The sequence below is a fragment of the Felis catus genome, chromosome D4 (genome assembly GCF_018350175.1).
Source record: "Felis catus isolate Fca126 chromosome D4, F.catus_Fca126_mat1.0, whole genome shotgun sequence".
In the NCBI taxonomy this organism is placed as follows: domain Eukaryota; kingdom Metazoa; phylum Chordata; class Mammalia; order Carnivora; family Felidae; genus Felis; species Felis catus.
Genome location: NC_058380.1, coordinates 12,460,912 through 12,478,686, shown reverse-complemented (window position 1 = coordinate 12,478,686; position 17,775 = coordinate 12,460,912). Strand labels below are relative to the sequence as shown.

Here is a 17,775-nt window from a genome sequence, read left to right as displayed (position 1 = left end):
GCACCATGGCAGGGATATTCAACATTTTGGGGGTTCAAGATACACATATGCCTGGAAAGATAATTCAATAGGCAGCTCTATTTAGGAAAACAAAATGGTACTTCACACTTGATAATGACCAACTAGATGCACCCAAATGGCAGCTGCATGCCTGGGAGGAGCCGTTAACCTCCAAAGAGCTCCCACTGAGGGTTTGGTCATTTGACTTAGTCATTGGCACTACCTTTCTTTCCTGCTGTCCTGTAGGTTGACTTCCAACACCCATATTTAGAATCTAGCCAACACTCTGGCTTACCATTTTTTCACCCTCTCAAGTCAATGGTTTGGATTCCATTATAGAAACTCAGCCCCATGGCCACATATTGGGCTCTGTCATTCCTGAGAATTGTTCTACATATTTTGGAGGCTCACAAAAATGTTGCCGTTCGTTTTAAAATCAGCATTTTCAAGATAAATCTAAAAACAATGTGAAAGTACAATGTGAAATTCCAATAAATTCCAGTATATCCCCCTTTGCTCATTACCTCCAATTCTTCCAGCTCTTTCACTTCTTCACTACTGCCATGATTGGTTTTTGTTCTCAACATTCTCATTCCTTTGACCCTTCAACTTCCTGAGTTTTCTCTCTGCCTGGACTAATTTTCCTTACTCATTCTGAGTGTGTTCAGTAAACTCTCCATCATTATACTTGGCTCACTTGTCCTTTATCCAAAAGCTCATGTACCCCATAAACAGCCAGTCTTGGACCAATCCTCTAATGTACTTCTCTGTAAGTTTTCCTCTATTTTGGTTCTTTGGAAGAAGGAGGGGGAAGCTTTTAAGAGAAAGTATCTTTCATTGAAATTGGGATGAGCCATAATAGCCATAATGAATACCTAACATAAAAGGTGGAGTTTTGAGGAAGTACCTTCCAATTCTCTTCCATTTCTCCTTAAAAATGATTTCATAGCTTCCTAATATTCTGTGTTAATTTACTCATACCTAGAGCTATAGGATGATAATTTGCTTCACTTTAGAACTCCTATAATGCTATCCCACTTTATGCAAATATCAATTAAACAAATATTAAAAAATGATAATATAAAAATTAAGTCTCAATTCATGCACAAAATTTGAAATATGAATCCAAATATTTTAAGATTTCTTCAGGAATTGCATAATTGCAAAGGCAATAGCCTGGGAATGGTGTACTGTGTTTATGCTAGGTCCACACGGTTTAGACTCTAGCAAGAAAAAATATTCTTTCTTTTGTCAGTATTTTATGAATCATACACTTGTTTATATACACAGTAACTTCTATGTCAGAGTTCAGTCATTATTTTACTGTTATTTAACCATTTGCTGTCATTACAATTAAAAAAAAATTTTGTATCCTATAACAATGTAACAAGGTAAGCATTCATTAAATGGGGGTGCTGGGAGCAGTGCTAAAAATATGCCTCCACGTCAATTACTTTGGCATGGAACTTAGAAGTGAATGAACAAAATTCTAAATAAAACCACGGAACTGCCATGGCACACTGTTAATGTGGACACAAGCAACGTGAGAAACATTAGAAATAATGCTGAAATATTAAAAGCACAAACATACAACACAATGGCTAAAGATTTATGCACCCTAAGAATACAGCTCACATTCTTAATATTTATGCCTATGGAGAAATTAGTCCTTTGAATTTTGTGAGTTTTTAATTATGTGTCTTGCAACTGCCTTTTGTTTAGAGATGCAGTCAGATCCCATGTATATAAGGAAATGGACCTGAACTGCATTTTTAAATAATATATTTATTGCCTTGTGGTTTTTCTAATCAGAAAAGCCACCATACTTGTTGCATTGGAAAATTCTAAAATGTGTAAAGATGAAGAAATCACCTAGAATCTCACCATCCAATGTCCAAATTTACTAGCATTTTGACAGTTCCTTCAGGGTTTTTTTTTCCTCGATATTTTTACATAGTGTTTATATGAATACACTATATCCATATAATAAACTGTAATATGTGTACAATTTTGTATGTTAATGTTTCTCTTAACCTTAAATCAAGTTTTATCAAGACACTAAGAACCATCTATGGACATTATATAGGCTGCAAAATATCTCCTCATATGATTATAACATATTTAATTAGTAATACTCCTAATACTAAAATATTAGGTACTTTCCAAGTTTTGTCATTACAAATAATTCAGTGATGAGTATCCTTGGATATGAGTTTTATCCCTAGTTGAGTTATTTTTATCTGAGGAAGTTTCTTAGAAGGAAAATTATTAGATCAAATAGTATCTTGATATATATTGCCAAATTCTTTTCCAGTAAGATTAAAACAACTTCCTGGCAACAGATAAAAGTATCCATTTTACCCCATCTTCAGCCCATTAAGTATTATTATTTCTAAAAATATTGCCAATTTTATTAGCAAATATTTTTATTCTTTTAATTCAGATCTTTTATTATTTGTAAATAATATATTCACAAATAGCTACATTTATTAGCTAGTTGCTTATATTTCCTGCTTTGTAAATTGTCTATATATGTCTGTTAGTCATTCTTCTAGGTTCTCAACATTTTTCCTTCCAATATGTATAAGTTCTTTATGTATTAGGCATTAATCCATAGATATCATATTTTTTTTTTTATGGTTTGAATGCTCTTTTTTAATGAGAAAAAATAAATAAGAATACGACAAATAATAAAGTTAGTATCATGAATCCTGTACTTCCCTAAATTGGCTATATCACTGTTTCAAAAACTTTTGATTATTCTCATCTCTTTATTCTTTCAAAAAATTCTTACAATCTTACAGTTCTAACAGAAAACAAAATCCATTGGGATTTTCAATATAATTAAATGTATGAATTTAATTCATAATCAACTTAGCTTTCCACTCTCCTAAAATGGTTCTTATTCCCTTGTATTCAAGATTTCTGTCTCACTTATCTTTGGATGTATTTTTTTTTAATAAACTTAATGGCTTCAAACAACAATTTATTATTATCTTCTTGGAATCTTTCATGGGCTGCAGTCAGATGGCATCTGGAGCTGCCGTCCAGACTCAATGGGGCTGTATGTCCAATATGGCTTCCTCACTCATCAGTCAAGCTCATTAGCGTTCTTCCTCATGGCCCCTCCTTCCAGCAAAGTACCTCGATTTCTTACATGGTAACACCGAGCTCCAAGAGTTGGAGGCAGTCTTCTTCAGTCTAGTCCAGATCTGGCATAGTGTCACTTGCCATGTTCTATTGATCAAATCTGTTACCTGACAGCTTAGATTCAGAAGGTGGAGTATCATTCACCTTGTCCTGGAGAAGTGGCCTGTGCAAAGTCCACCTTTGGAGACAAACTACCAACCACACTTTCTTTTTTATTAAATTTTTTTTTCAACGTTTATTTTTATTTTTGGGACAGAGAGAGACAGAGCATGAATGGGGGAGGGTCAGAGAGAGAGGGAGACACAGAATCAGAAGCAGGCTCCAGGCTCTGAGCCATCAGCCCAGAACCCGACGCGGGGCTCGAACTCACGGACCGCGAGATCGTGACCTGGCTGAAGTCGGACGCTTAACCGACTGCGCCACCCAGGCGCCCCAGCAACCACACTTTCTTTATTGATCTTTATTTGGTCTAGAATTTTCTTCACAAAAGTATTTGAAATTTGTGTTGCTATAGTAATTTGTACATTTTTTTTCTCATAGTTTACTAAGCAGTTAGGGCTGATATGAAGGAAAGATCTTGTTTTTTGATATACTTATTTTGTATTCAATTGCCTTACTAGATGGTCTTATTTATTCTAATTACTCCTCAGTTTAATATTTTAGTTCTCCTAAGAAGATAATCATACTCTCTGAAAATAAAGATGACTTTTTTCTCTTTTTCAATAAATACTACCTATTGTACCAGTCAAGACTTTCATAACAAGACTAATAGGAGGCATCCTTGTTTGGTTTCTGTTGTATAATTTTTTAAGTACAAGTATATTGAAGTTATAAACTGGACATATTTTATCAACATACACATCTCCCAGAGCTAAATTAAACTACTTATTTTTATGTGTCAATGCAATACAAATGAATAGAAAGGTAGGTTTTTATTTCACATAAATTGAATTCAGGGAAGGGGCCAATAAAACAAGATGAGGAAGAAAACAACTAATATATTTTGGACACTGCAATATTTTCTTCTTGATATCTATAAACTTCCAAAAAGAAATCATAGCCATAAAACATTCCATTGACTCCCACAAATAGCTAATATCTCTAAATAAATATAAAACATCATAAATTTCTGCAATTTGTCCTTTCTTCCCAAGCTTGACTATTTATACTAGAAATAATCATTTTAAGTACATAAATAAATATTAGAATAGGGCTTTTCAGCCATCTTATACTCACAAATGGCTGATAATCATATGGTGGAGCATAGTCTTCAGCATACGTTGTCAATGCACACCTAAGAGGGATAAGTCAATATGTGAGAAAAGAACAACCCCGAAAAGAATGATATTCAAGATGTTTAGTGCTATCTGCTTTACATGAAATAAAAACATTTCAAGGAGGATTGGTCCTAATAAAAATGTTAAAACCTACAACTGGAGCACCTGGGTGGCTCAGTTGGTTGAGCTTCCGACTTTGGCTCAGGTCATGAACTCGCGGTTTGTGGGTTCCAGCCCCACATCAGGCTTTGTGCTGACAGCAGGGAGCTTGCTTGTGAGTCTCTGTCTCCCTCTCTCTCTCTGCCCCTCTTCCGCTGGTGCTCTTTCTCTCTCTGTCTCCCTCTCTCAAAAATAAACATTAAAAAAAAACCCTACAACTATCCCAGACCTTGTTTATAGCATTATCTACCACTATAGGATGCCCTTCCTTCAATTACTTCCAATTCAGTACCACTTACTACTCTCCTGTACTAATGGTATGCTACCAAGCCCAAGTCCCTGAGCTTAGGTGCATTCCAGACTTTTGGGATTCTCTTTACCATTTGCTTTCTGCGTCTCAAACCCTTTTGACTCTATGCCCCATGGTCGCTGTTAGATGACAGCTGAAGGAGATAATAGAAGACAACCAGGTGGACCGAGATTATATAGCTTCCCTAACCTCCACCCAATTAAACACAGAGCAATGCTGAATAAATATATCCTCCCTTCCCCAAGTCTACAAGCACAGCCAAGCTCCAAGGGGAAACCCTGAGGTGCCCGAAATGAGGACGATGCTCACTAGAATGGCAAGCTGTAAGATGATATGCCAAGACTGGAAGGTAGAGTGTGGGCTGCATATGAAGGGCCGGAGACATGGCTTTGGGGTCACAGAAGGCACAGAAGGCTGTCCTGCTCACAGCCAGGAGTCTGTAAAGTCTGTAACCTCAAATAAAAGAAATCAAAGAAATTCCAGCCACCAGTTTAGGGAAACTTGCAAGAAAGCTTCTCTGTTTAGAACTCAGCGTGGGACAAAAATTATTCTCCAATGAGATATAATTAAATAAAATAAAATAAATTAAATAAATAAAGCCCTACTTCTGTTTCTGGCAGTATTATGGGACTAGACAGTCAAAGAAACTCTTCTGAGAATTGCACACCTAAAAATATTGGGCACAAGGAAATTTAAACATTTTAATGCTTGGCTATGCTGGTGAGAAAGAGAATTCAGTTAAGTAAAAGAATTCCAAAATAACAAGGAAGTCAAACTCAGAATGGTTATTGGGTACAGGTGCTAATATTTTACTTGGTGATAACCACCAGTTCCTTCAGGGCTTTCATGGTGTGGTTTCCAGAGTAGTAGTATTAGCATTACCCGGAAACCTGCTAGGAATACAAACAAGTGGGTCCCAACCCCAATCTGCTGAGTTAGAAAGCTGGGGGTAGGGCCCTGTGGCCTGTGTTAACAAGCCCTCTAACTGATGCTGACGCACACTCAAGTTTGAATACTGGCAGTTAAAAGAACAAATACTAGAAATGTAATTTTCAAACTAGCAAGTAAATTTTTAAATTTTTTTATTTTTTTAAATCTAAGTTTGTTAACATATAGTGTAGTAATGGTTCCAGGAGTAGAATTTAGTGATTCATCACTTACATATAGCACCCGGTGCTCATCCCAACAAGTGCCCTCCTTACTATTATCCACTTTGCCCATCCTCCCACCCAACACTCCTTCATCAACCCTTAGTTTGTTCCCTGTATTTAAAAGTATCTTATGGTTTGCCTCTTTCTCTATTTTTATCTTATTTTTCCTTACCTTCTCCTATGTTCATCTGTTTTGTTTTTTAAATTCCACATATGAGTGAAATCATATGCTATTTATCTTTCTCTGACTGACTTATTTCACTTAGCATAATACACTCTAGTTCCATCCATGGTGTTGCAAATGGCAAGATTTCATTCTTTTTGATCACTGAGTAATATTCATTGTGTATAATAACACATCTTCTATATCCATTTATCAGTCAATGGACATTTGGGCTCTTTCCATACTTTGGCTATTGTTGATAGTGCTGGTATAAACATTGGGGTGCATGTGCCCTTTTGAGTCAGCATTTTTGCATCCTTTGGATAAATACTTAGTAGTGTGATTGCTGGGTTGTAGGGTAGTTCAATTTTTAATTTTTTGAGGAACCTCCATACTGTTGCAAGTAATTTTTTTAAAGACCAAACTAATAAGAAGAAAAGAATAAAAGGAAGAAATTAAAATCATTTTTGCTTATAAGACAAATTAAAATCATAAAAATAAAATTAAATGCCTTTGTAAATACAATGAAAGTAAAAGGGTTAAACTCATCAGTGAAAATATTTTCTTAGACTTAAACCAAACATCATATTGTATTATATAGTACAACTCTATGTGTCTATACCTAGAATAAATTATTTTCAAAGGAAGTTTGAAAATAAAAGGATATAAAAAGGTATATCCAGGATATAAAAAGGTAATCCATAAAATATTAACCAAAAGCAAGTTAGTATTCTTATATTAATATCACATGTAATCGACTTTGAGTCAAAAGTTATTAGTAATAAAGATCATTATGTATTGATTAAAGGAACAAACACCAGGAAGATCCTAAATTAAGAAACCTAACAATACAGAATGTGTAAGTCAAAAAATGACAGAATCACAAAGATAAAATGACCAATCCACAGTCAGGACAAGATTGTTACACTTTCCTAGATCCTTTGTTTCCTTAAACCCAAATATCTACATATATCCTCCAAAATCTGGTGATAACCACCAGTTTCTTCAGGGCTTTCATGGTGTGGTTTCCAGAGTAGTAGTATTTGCATTACCCGGAAACCTGCTAGGAATACAAACAAGTGTGTCCCAACCCCGATCTGCAAAAGCAAATAAAATCACACAATCACCCATGCCTAGTGCATAACAGTGGCTAGAGAAAACTACAAACTTCAGCGCATGTGTATGTGGGAGAAAAATCCAAAATCAGTAGAGCCATATCCAAAGCCCATACTGGAGCGAAATCAGGTGGGTATTACATGGAAGAGAGGAGAGAGTGGCAAGTCCCTAATGGGGATGGAACACAGAAGACATCACCCCCAGAAAAGAAAGCATCCTTCACTGATGGGAAATACTGAGAACAAGTCTGTGACTAGAGGATCTGAAGATTGGCTTTCCAAGAAAGAGGCTTGGAAAGTATTTAAGACCACAGTGGCAGTCTTGGGAAGGACCTGCCTCTGGGAAATTGGGAAGCAACTAGCAAGGTAAAGAAAAACAAGAATTCAAGCTCAGAAATGAAAGGTCCTAGAATCACCACTTTCAAAAAAGATGGCTTCAATAAAATATAGATCACTTCACTATTCCAACAGTAGAGGGCACTCTTGAACTAAGAGATTAATAAAACTGCCCAGACTTCTCACTCCTCCTTAGAATTACCCGATTGCTGCTCTTCCAGGAAAATTCAACATATGATAAACAGAGTAGTGCAACATCACTATGAGAAGAAAACAGTAAATCAAAATAAAGACTAAGCCGATGAAAACCTTTTCTATAAACATTCCCAAATAGGCACAAATTCTGGATTCTATTCTATGAATTGGAGATTCTAGAAAACGCAGTAAAGCAAGGAAAAGAAGTGTGAGTATAATAACTGGAATAAAAGAAACAAAATTCTTATTTTCCACATATAAGATTATCTACATTTTAAAAATCCAAGAGACTCTACAAATCATAACAACAGGCAAGTTTCAGGGAGGTTGTTGGATACAAGATCAATATACAAAAATAGCATACCCATACACCAACAACAAGGAATTAGAAAGCATAATTAAAGTCGAAATATCTCATTTATAACTGCAATAAAATCTCTAATTTTCCTATAGGAATGCATCTAACAGATTTAAAAGACATTTATGACAAAAATTTTTAAATCTGCTGAAGGACATAAAACAACCCCTTTATTTATAGGTGACTATTCAATATATGTTACATATACATATGTGTGTATGTATAATTTCTAAAAGGTTTACAATCTGACATTTTATATATAATTCTTGATTAAATTATGATTTGAATTTTCTATCACTCAAAAGACACCATAAACAGTGTTACAAGAGAATTCATAGACAAGAAGATATTTATTGAAAAGTTAACTCAAATAATATCAATATCCAGAATAAATAAAAAAAAATCTTAGAAATCAATAAAAGACAGTATCCTATAGAAAAATGGACTAAGACATTCTTCACAGTAGAAGAAAACAAAATGGCTATTAATATTTGAAAACAAATTCAGGCTTAATATTCAGTCTTAAATTCAGCAGTGAAATGCAAAGTAAAACAGTAAGTTACCATTTAATATCCATTTGGTAAAAATTAAAAATCTCTACACTGTTTGTAAGGATATGAAAGTATGAGCATGTTCATACATTACTAGTGGCAATATCTTACAGAAATGAAGGTGCATATATCTTAACTAGCAATTATATTTCTAAGTATTAAGAAATCCTTGCGCATATACTCAAGAAGACATACATAATATTCAATGCAGCCTTATTTGTAACAGTGTAAAACTGGAAGCTAGTGTCCATCAACATGGTGAATATATTGTGAATATATGGTGAATCTATAAGTCATGATAAATGGTCTTTTTTAAAAAAATAAGAATTTTCACCATCAATATGGTGAATATATTGTGAATATATGGTGAATCTATAAGTCATGATAAATGGTCTTTTTTAAAAAAATAAGAAGCAAACATGGCAAAGATATCAACTTACATTATAACTAGGAAATAAGTAGATGGATGTCTGAAGAGTATTTAAATGGAAATATTACATAATCTTAAAATGTTTAAGTGTTAATAGATGATGGTGAACTTATTTCTCTACCCCATCCTCATCCAAAGTTACAACTCAAATGATACAATAATCAGTCAAATAGAGTGATGCTTTGGGCAGGCCAACCTCGCAAAGCAGCTTTGCGCATCTCTCAACCCACTTAAAGCACTTAATGGGCAGAAACCCATTCCACCAAGCTCAGGTCCTTCTCTCTTTCTTTATTATCACCTCCCAGCACAGAGTCTGATACAAGGTAGGCACTGAGAAATATGAATTAAATGAATAAAGCAATTAAAATAAAATTAGAATATAAAAAGATAGAGATTTACTACAAAACTCAAAGTAAATAAAGGTGGAGGGTTAAAATATTCAGTTATCTTTTTGAAAATGCAATGTGGCTCAACAAAATGGAAACTTTTATAATAGTGAATGATGAATTTCAGTCAGTCAGCTATAAACTCTTTGTGATCACTCACCTCCCCCAAGCATTTCAATCTGAAAAACAGGGCAACAATCTTGAAGTGATATATTTTGTCCAATTTGAAACAAGATGGTCTTTTGAAAATAAAACCATAGATCTTCCTCTTCGATATCAGCTGAAGGCTATAGCCAAATAAATAATATAATGAAAGAATAAATCCCTTAGAAGAGAAATGGTCTTCAGAGAAACTCAAGAAAGCAAGAGATGAGGAAACTAAGGGAGGCATGTATTCTAGGCACAAGGAAGAGGTGTCCTGGCTCATAAATAGACCTCTCTGGAAGGTTCTGGGAGCAGAGCTGCAATACATCAATGTCAGTGTTCCAGTCTGATTATGACAGCTAACAGTGACTTCAGCTCATTGTCTGGAATCACCTCCAGCCAGCCTTGTGTCACATGTCCCTGCTCTACCACTCCATAACTACCCACAGCTGATAGGTCTAAACATCAGCTCCTAGTTCAGATTCCATCAGGGCTCTGCCATGGGATTTCTTACTAGAGATGAATGGGAAAGAGTCCGTCCCTCTTCTGTGATAAGAACCATGGGATGTAAAGTACCTCCCCTCAGAAGGAGAAAAGGAAGCCAACAGGGAGAGAATCCTGGTTCTAATTCCAGGAGTCTTGGAAGCCCAACTCTTCCAAGGACTTTCCCAGAGTTCCATCTGGTAATTCAAACTCCTATAATAAACTCTCCTTTTGACTCAAGGTCATTTTAAGTGTGCGATTTTTACTTACAACTGAAAGAGTCCCACTATAATCAGGTAGTCAGGATCTGAGGCCATTGATTACTGTAATCTTATAACTAACTCACACACTCTGAACAACACTCTGATTATACGTTGCCTTCCTATCCTTTTTTTTTTTTTTCCAAGAGAATCCTTTTGTTAAGGCTGAAATGACTGGTATGCTTGAACATTTTATTTCCCATTATAAATTAACTAATTAGAATAATGGCTTTTCTTGTGAGTTTAATGAGCATAAGTCAGTCTTCATGAGTCAGATAAATTCTGAAGCACAGATAAAATTGTCTTTCTGGAAATGTAAAACTGAAGACCAGATGCTGATAAATTTACCAATATAATGCCATGCTGTAAGAACGTTTGGAAAGTGGACAGCTGGCTTTCACCCGGCACCACCCACAGTTTGCCACACATGCCCTCTTCAACCTTTAATGGTTGTAAGGTAGAGAACTGCTAAAGGTGTTCTGCAAGATGAAAAAGGAAAAGAAGTCTGATATTGAAGTTTTTATTAAAGCCATGATATTAGTTAAAATGCCTACAACTACACCAACCTCTATGGTAACATGTGTAAATCTGACAAGATGAAATACCAAAACCCAGGGAATCACAATTTCTTAAACCTGGAAGAAATTTAAAGGTCAACCACTTCTTTTCTGTTTTGTCTGGAGGACAAGCAGATATTTTACCCAGCTTCCCGGCAACCAGAACAAGGGCATGTGACATCTATCTACTCAGCAAATCAGACAGTCCCACCTAAGAGTCTGAATCTGAGTAAGTGACTCAAAAAAGCAGAGAATTAATTTGGAATTAATCCCATTTCCGGCAGCAGTAGAAGCAGCATCTGTTATTTAGGATGAGGAGAGGCCCATGGCAATGGATTCGACTTGACTCCATGTGGTAGGATGGAAGGGGAGGTTACAACCACTCTGGGAAGTTCTGTCTCATTCTTAACAGAAATCATCATTCTTTTTTAATCTCGGATCTACCTAAGGAATGAAGCCACACAGAGCAAATCTGATAGTTCTTCCACATCTGCTGAATGCTGCCCTCCCCCTTTTTAATCTATCACTTATTTACTCTCAAACTTCCCCAGCTGTGTAATTCTCATCTCAATATGTTCAGTTAATTTTACTTCTTGGGAAAATTTCTCTTGGAGACTTCTGTTCTGCTCTGGTCTTAGGAGATTCTTCGCCCAACCTGTGACACAGCTGGCTCATTGGCGAGCCTTAGTCCTGGGGATAACTGCCTCTGCTCTCATTGAAGGATTTTCTATTTTAGGGGGCCCTTATCTTTTTCTACCTTTGTTTACTCCCTCTTTTTTTAAATCATTAGCATAGAGTGTTATGTTAGTTTCAGGTGTCCAATATAATGATTCAACGATTCCATACATTACTCAGTGCTCATCAAGGTAAGTGTGCTCTTAATCCTGTTTATCTATTTCACTCATCCTCCCACCCACCTCCCCTATGGCAACCACTCGTTAGTTCTTTGTATTTAAGAGCTGGGTTTTTTTGTTAGTCTCTTTTTTCTTTGTTTATTCATTTGTTTTGTTTCTTAAATTCCACCTATGAATGAAATCATACCATATGTGTCCTTCTCTGACTTACTTCACTTAGCATTATACTCTCTAGGTCCATCCTACAAATCAATCTCAAAGAAGCTAGAGGGTAAGAGATGGAAAGAACAGATGAAATGGCAGACAATTTGAATCTGCTTTTATTCCTGATCCAAGCCAAGCCCTTGCTAAGTTTCCTAGCAGTTTGGAAGCAGTTCTCTCCTTCTGTCAAGAACACAGACTTATAAACCCAGAGATTCTAGTGTCTTCTTGACTATCAAGTGGCCTTGGGGTCTTGAGCAAGCCATTTAAACCCTCTACATCTTATTTACCCCCATTAGTATCTCTTCCATAAATACTTAGAGACTAGACAGATTGATTAATTAATGGAAAATTGGATTCTTTGATTATCTTTGATTATTATTCTTTGAATATCTTTGATTATTCTTTTGATTTCCTTGTTTATACAATTAAGAAAATACAGACTCATATGACCTTGTATAAATGTTAGGAGTGGATAATGCATGTGAAATACTTTGAAGGAAATGGAGCACTCTACACAATTAAGCATGAAAAGCAATGTACTATAGTGGTTAAGGACACAAACTCTGCAGTCAGACAGACCAGACCTGAGTTTTAAAACCCAGCTCTGGTGCTTCCTAGGCTAAGGAAATTTTGGGAAGTTATTTTACCTCTCTGAGCCCCCCCCCCCTTTTTTTTATTTTTTTTTCAACGTTTATTTATTTTTGGGACAGAGAGAGACAGAGCATGAACGGGGGAGGGTCAGAGAGAGAGGGAGACACAGAATCGGAAACAGGCTCCAGGCTCTGAGCCATCAGCCCAGAGCCTGACGCGGGGCTCGAACTCACGGACCGCGAGATCGTGACCTGGCTGAAGTCGGACGCTTAACCGACTGCGCCACCCAGGCGCCCCTCTGAGCCCCCTTTTTAATGGAGATAGCTGCAGTGTCTATCTCAAATAATGAGAATTAAATGAAATAAGGCATATAAAGCCCTTAGGTCAGTGCCAGACACACAGTATGTGCTCATTGACACAAGAAGAAAAAGCGATACTGCAAGGATACTAATTAGAGAGTGGAATAACATGGTTCTCTTTGCATTTTATTTGAAATATTCAAGCTGCTGAATGGATTGAAAGGGGCAAGACTGGAGGCAGAGGAACTAGTTAGGACACTTATATTTGCAACTGAATCTGGGTCACTGACCTCGCTCATGCTCCAGTGTCAACTATCCACCTGCTATCTGGTATTTTCTCTTCCTCTTACCTTCACTGCCTCAATGAATGGCCCCATTAACCCCCAGGTGCCTAAGCCAGAGGCCTGGGAATCAACCTTGAGTCTTCTCTACCCTTATAACTAATCAGTTACCAAGTAAATGTCTATTCCTCTCTCTTAATATATCTAAAATATGAAATCTTTTCCTCCACACCACTATTACTAGAGGTCAGGACCTTATCATCTTTTGCCTTGGTTAGTTCAATAGCCTTCTCACTGCAGTCCCAGTCACCTACAATTTGCCTTCTGCTTTTTAAACACAAATCTGAACATTTCTACCCCATACTTGAAAACCTTTCACTCTTGCCTTCATGATAAAGTTCAAAATCTTTTTTTTTAAATTTTTTTTAATGTTTATTTATTTTTGAGACAGAGAGAGAGAGACAGAGCATGAACAGGAGAGGGGCAGAGAGAGAGGGAGACACAGAACTGAAACAGGCTCCAGGCTCTGAGCTGTCAGCACAGAGCCCGACGTGGGGCTCGAACTCACGGACTGTGAGATCACGACCCGAGCCAAAGTCCGACGCTTAACCGACCGAGCCACCCTGGCGCCCCAAAGTTCAAATTCTTTAACATAGCTTTCAGGCCCTACCTGCTTTGTCCCCAACATCTTTCTCCAACTTTGGATGCTATCACTGAAAACTTGTACTCTATGAACCAAGACATGCCCATCACAGGTACCATTATCCCCTGCCCTAAATCCCTGTCTAGGGTGCCCTTCTCTCCTGTTGATCTGGCTGACTCTAGCTCAAACTTCATGACTCAGCTTAGGTTTCACATCTACCTGGAAGCCTTTTCTAACCTTCCAAATCTGAGTTATGTTCTCCTCTTGCATCCTCTGTTCACCCTAGCATGTTGCAACGTGTAGGTTGGCTTATTCAACAACTATTCCAGCCTCCCTTCTTGTGTGTCTTTCTCTACTTAGAAGACTCTTGTAGCCAAGGGTGGCCATCTAGTAGATGAAGAATGATGGTTCTGAGGGGGTTTCCCTTTACCTCTTCACTTTCCCATTTCTTCCTTTCTAGAACAGATTGATGATGTTGGGAGGCACAGCAACCCTCCTGACACTATGAGGATGAAAGCTTCCTGCAAAACTTGTAGAGAAGAAAGACAAAAATGCCCTGCATCATTGATGACATCATGTAGCTGCTATACCAGTCTTTTCTTTTAAGTTAATTTATTTTCGAGAGAGAGGGAGGGACAGAGAGAGCATGCATGTGGGGGAGAGGCAGAGAGAAAATCCCAAGCAGGCTCCATGCTCAGCCCACCATGGGGCTCAATCCCACAAACTGTGAGACCATGCTTAACCGACTGAGCCACCCAGGTGCCCCGGTGACATTCCAGTCTTAACTCCCTTATATTTCATGACCAAATTCCTTAATTATTCAAGTTACTACTAGTGAGGTTTTCTGTTACTTTCAGCCAAGGGTATTCCCTACTGATACATGAGTACTGATTGGTTATTTTTCTGTCTCATGTATTAGACAGTGAGCTACTTCAGGAATGGGTGTCTTTTGTCTCTATATTCCTAATACCTAATTGTTCCTAATTCATAGTAGCCACTCATTATGTTGAAAGGATGAATTCAGATATGTGGAACAAACATAATTTCCTCAGGACTAATAATTTTTGCAAGCCATTTTGAAGGGCAATGTAAGCCTTATCTATAAGGTAATAATTTAACTATGAAAGTGCTAAATATAGAATCAAATTAAACACAGATAGCAGCAAAGATTTCCATAATGCTGTAAAATTCTTGTTCCTATGAAACCACTTCTATGGCTCAAAGATGCACAGTATAGTACTATCCACTGAGACTCCAAGTAATTGGAGACTTCAAGTAATTATAGCATTATGACAACCACATAAATTTCCAATATTATAAAGAGAAATATTAGTAATGCAGTCTCACCATTATGTGGAATAAAAGGAAATGTCAGGATTAAATATAAATTCCATAATATTAACATTTTGAAAATCTTTGCCACTCATTTGTTTCATGACCTCATCAATCCCAAAATTTGAACTGCTTGTATTCCCAATGGATTAGCAATGACACAAATTCACCTGTAGGCCAAATAAAGGTAGAAGCAGCCATATAATCATGGTAGTTAGAGACATGAAGCTTATTTCAGTTATCTACTACTATGGCATATAAGTTAGTGGCTTAAAATAACAACTATTTTATTATCTCTGATTATTCTGTGGGATGACTGGGCTCAGCTGTGTAGTGTTTTGGTCCATGTGATGTTAATGAGACCTACAGTCATCCAGGTACTTGAATGGATGGAAAGATCCAAGATAGCTCATTCTCATGCCTGGCAGTTGGTTTTGTCTGTTGTCTGGGAGCTTAGTTGGAGCTGTCAACAGATGCCTTGGTTCTCTTCCATGTGTCTTAGGCTTCTCACAGCATGTTGGCTAGAGGCCAAGAATCAGAAAGTAGAAACTACCAGTCTCATAAGGTCTGCTCTCTGATGTCCCAGAGCATCACTTCTGCTACATTCCATTGATCAAAATGAGTCACAAGGCCAGCCCAGATTCATAAGACAGGAAAATGACCTCTGTCTCTTGATGGGAGCTATGGCATGCATGCACAGAGAAGGAAGGGATTGTTTCTGGGGACTAGAGACCAAATAAGTAAATTGAATAAAGCTGTCTTCATAATTTTATCTTGAGGGTCTCACTGAGCACACCTGGGTATGCAAATAAACTTGAACTTTAATTTGGTAGGTGTAGTGTGAATGGCTATTCTAATGAAGTTAGATACAATACAGACAGGTATGGTCTGAGTTAGCCATGAATCCACTATGATGCCAAAACTTTGGATCTAACAAGCACTATACCGGGTGCTTTCACATAAATTTTCTTATCAAATTTTATGAATTACCCTGAAAGGATAGCAATAAAGTAGGTCATTGCTATCCACCATTAAAACACTCCTGTGCCAAGGCACACAAGCCAAGTCAGGACCTGAGCCATACCCCCAAATATTAACAAATGGAGAAGTTTCCCACCTACTTAGCTGTTTGGTTTCAATGTATGTCAGGTAACGGCAGATACCCTATATGCAGGAGTAGCACAAAGAGCAATAGCATTTAGGTTGACTCTGAAATCATTTCAGCAAATTTGACCAACTATAAAAGCCATTACCATTCAGCACCAGCCAAGCCACCCATTCCAGGCATCTCAGGTGAGTGAGATGAGCTCAGGCAGGTTTCTGCTTCACAGGGGAAAACTTCCAAACCAAATCCAAGGTATGTCTTAGGAACCAGTAGCCATATTATTTGAAAAATGAAAAAATTGAATCTAGAAATTTCAAGAGATAAAGAACCTTTCACCAGTATTTCCTTTAAATGGCTTGGTGCTCAAGACCTGGGCCTTGCCTAAATCGAGCAAATAACATCTCCATGTTCAGAGTTCTCTTAGTTGGCCTAGCATTCAAAGAGGCAGAAGAGAAGAGTGGCTAAGACCATGAGCTTTGGCCTTAGACAATCTCAGTCCAAATCCTGACTCATACTTGATTGCTCTGAAAGTTTGAACATGTTACTTGACTTCTCTGTGCTTTTGTTTTTCCCACCATAGAATGCAGATAATGTAGATGGAACCAAGTCGTATGAGTTTTGTAGGAAGTAAATGAGTTAGCAACATCAGAATGGTGCCTGACACATAATACATACCATATAAGTATTTGCTATCAGTTGTATTACTTAAAGTTGTAAGTTATAGAAACCTCGCTCAAACTCAAGAAAAAAAAAAAGAAGGAAAATACCAGCACATATAAAAAGAATACCATCAGAACAGTCTTTTTCCACACCTCTGCTTAGCTTCATTTACAGAGAGATGCTCGCCCCACAGCTAGATGCCCTCTGTAACTTGCTACCTGGAAAATGTTAGGGCATCTTGCCCAAAACTTCAATTATAATCCTAGAATGCTTTCTGATTGGCCATACGGGTCATATGACCAACACATGGGCTTGAGGGAGGTGGGAGCAGGGAGGAAAATCATCCCATTAGCACACAGCCTGGCCACATTACACTGCATGGGAAGCAAAAGGTCCTCCAATGAGTAAGATGAGGAATCAAGAATGGGATTCTGGTCTGTCTCACTCCTATTGTATGCTCATTCCACAATATCATTGTCCTCTTCACATTTCCTTTGTTGTTACCCTCATCACCTTCATCACAGGGCATTTTTTAAAACTTTTTTTCCTTCTGGAAAAATGTTCACCAACTGGGTGGCATTTTACCAAGAGACAAGCCACCACATAAATGCCTGAGTAGGAAAAAAAAGCAAATGCCTTGCCCTGGAGTTTGAGAAAAGGAAAAAACAAAATAACACCTCTTACTATTCATATTCAGTCCCTTTCTTCTGAAGAGTGCCAAAGGTTTTACAGATGCTAAATGCCCCAGTGAGAGAAATAAATTGAAAGAGTTTAAGCTGCG

At 37.3% G+C, this 17,775-nt stretch overlaps 1 protein-coding gene across 5 annotated transcripts in view; it reads right to left on the bottom strand.

Annotated features, from left to right (window-relative positions):
- The window catches only part of MAMDC2 (MAM domain containing 2), a 350,523-nt gene that overhangs the window by 285,133 nt on the left and 47,615 nt on the right, over window positions 1–17,775 (bottom strand). For all 5 annotated transcript variants that reach the window (XM_019815750.2, XM_003995375.5, XM_045042700.1 and 2 more), the window contains exon 5: window positions 4,387–4,444. In XM_019815750.2, the coding sequence (XP_019671309.1) occupies window positions 4,387–4,444 (58 nt within the window). The remainder of the gene's footprint in view (window positions 1–4,386; window positions 4,445–17,775) is intronic.